General features: G+C 61.3%; 1 protein-coding gene across 1 annotated transcript; it reads left to right on the top strand.

Annotated features, from left to right (window-relative positions):
- The first annotated feature begins 10 nt into the window (after positions 1 to 10).
- Positions 11 to 1,372, top strand: KBTBD13 (kelch repeat and BTB (POZ) domain containing 13). Its single transcript, XM_010023732.1, has one exon. It carries the CDS (start codon positions 11 to 13, stop codon positions 1,370 to 1,372), a length of 1,362 nt encoding a protein of 453 aa, XP_010022034.1.
- The last annotated feature ends 122 nt before the right edge of the window (positions 1,373 to 1,494 follow it).

Below are 1,494 nucleotides of genomic sequence, written 5' to 3'. Positions count from 1 at the left end.
CTGGGCAAGGATGACCCCGGAGGAGGAAGGTTCCCAGGCAGGGCCCCCGCAGCACGTGCGTATCCGGGTGGAGGAGCAGTCGTTCTGCGTGGAAAAGACGTTGCTGGTGGAAAGCAGTGAGTACTTCCGTGCCCTGTTCCGCTCGGGCATGAGGGAGAGCACGCAGGAGGAGATCGGGCTGGGGGAGCTGAGCGCGGCCGGGTTCTTCACTGAGAGGCCCGTCCTCGGCAGTGAGGAGACCTTCCAGGCAGTCGAGTGCGCCGCCTTCCTGCAGGTGAAGCCCTTGGCCAAGTTCTTGATCAATTCCATCAACTCCGACAACTGCATCCTGCTGTTCCAAGCCGCTGCCATATTCGGCCTCCTGGACCTCTTCCACTGCGCCGCGCTCTACATCAGGGACAGCTACGCCGAGCTGGAGGAGTACCTGGACTGCCTCCCTGCCGACCTGCTGGCCTATGTGGAATCCCTCCTACCCAGCACCTTCGTGGCGGTGGGAGCCCATACACCCACCTTCGAGTTCTTGGAGGACCTCTCCAGGACCATCTGCTACCTGGATGAGGAGACCAACACATGGAGGACCCTCTCCTGCCTGCCGCTGAGCGCCAGCACGTTCCTAGCCGGCATGGCAACCATGGATAACAAGATCTACATCGTGGGTGGTGTGTATGGGGCCAGCAAGCAGGTGGTGGAGAGCAGCTTCTGCTATGACGCTGACACCAACACATGGAGCGAGTTCCCCAGTCCCCATCAGCTGCGCTATGACGCCAGGCTGGTTGCCCATGAGGGCTTCCTCTACGCCATCGGTGGGGAGTATGAGAAGATCTCACTGAAGTCTGTGGAGAGGTATGACCTGGCCTCCAGCACATGGACGTTCGTCTCCGACCTGCCCCAGCCGAGCGCGATGGCACCCTGCGCCCAAGCCATGGGGCAGATCTTTGTTTGCTTGTGGAAGCCACTGGACACCACCATCATCTACGAGTACGAGACGCAGCAAGACGCGTGGCTTCCCATCACGGAGCTCAAGCGGCAGCAGAGCTACGGGCACTGCATGGTGGCCCATCGCGACAACCTCTATGTGATGCGCAATGGTCCCTCCGATGACTTCTTGCGTTGTGTCATTGACTGCTTCAACCTGACGTCGCGGCAGTGGACGGCCCTGCCCGGGCAGTTCATGAACAACAAAGGAGCCCTGTTCACCGCCGTCATCAAGGGTGACACCATCTACACCGTCAACAAGATGCTGACGCTCCTCTACTCCGTGGAAGAGGGGACCTGGAAGTTCAAGAAGGAGCGGGCAGGTTTCCCACGCAGCGGCTCCCTGCAGACCTTCCTCCTGCGGCTGCCGAGGCGCGACCACAAGATCGCGACGTAGGTGAGCCCCCATCCCACGTCAGGATGCTCTCCTTGTGCGTGGCCTTGGCTCTGCTCCCACTGCTCCCTCAGGGCTCCTCTCCTCTGCGGGGCCGTGCTCAGGCCCAGGGATGCTTCACGTTG

Source organism: Nestor notabilis, unplaced genomic scaffold (genome assembly GCF_000696875.1).
Source record: "Nestor notabilis isolate BGI_N333 unplaced genomic scaffold, ASM69687v1 scaffold25531, whole genome shotgun sequence".
NCBI classification, from domain to species: domain Eukaryota; kingdom Metazoa; phylum Chordata; class Aves; order Psittaciformes; family Psittacidae; genus Nestor; species Nestor notabilis.
This window is presented reverse-complemented; position numbering and strand designations above follow the sequence as displayed.

Excerpts from the sequence above, each read along its gene's own strand:
- KBTBD13 (XM_010023732.1), top strand. The coding sequence starts at position 11 with ATGACCCCGGAGGAGGAAGGTTCCCAGGCAGGGCCCCCGCAGCACGTG.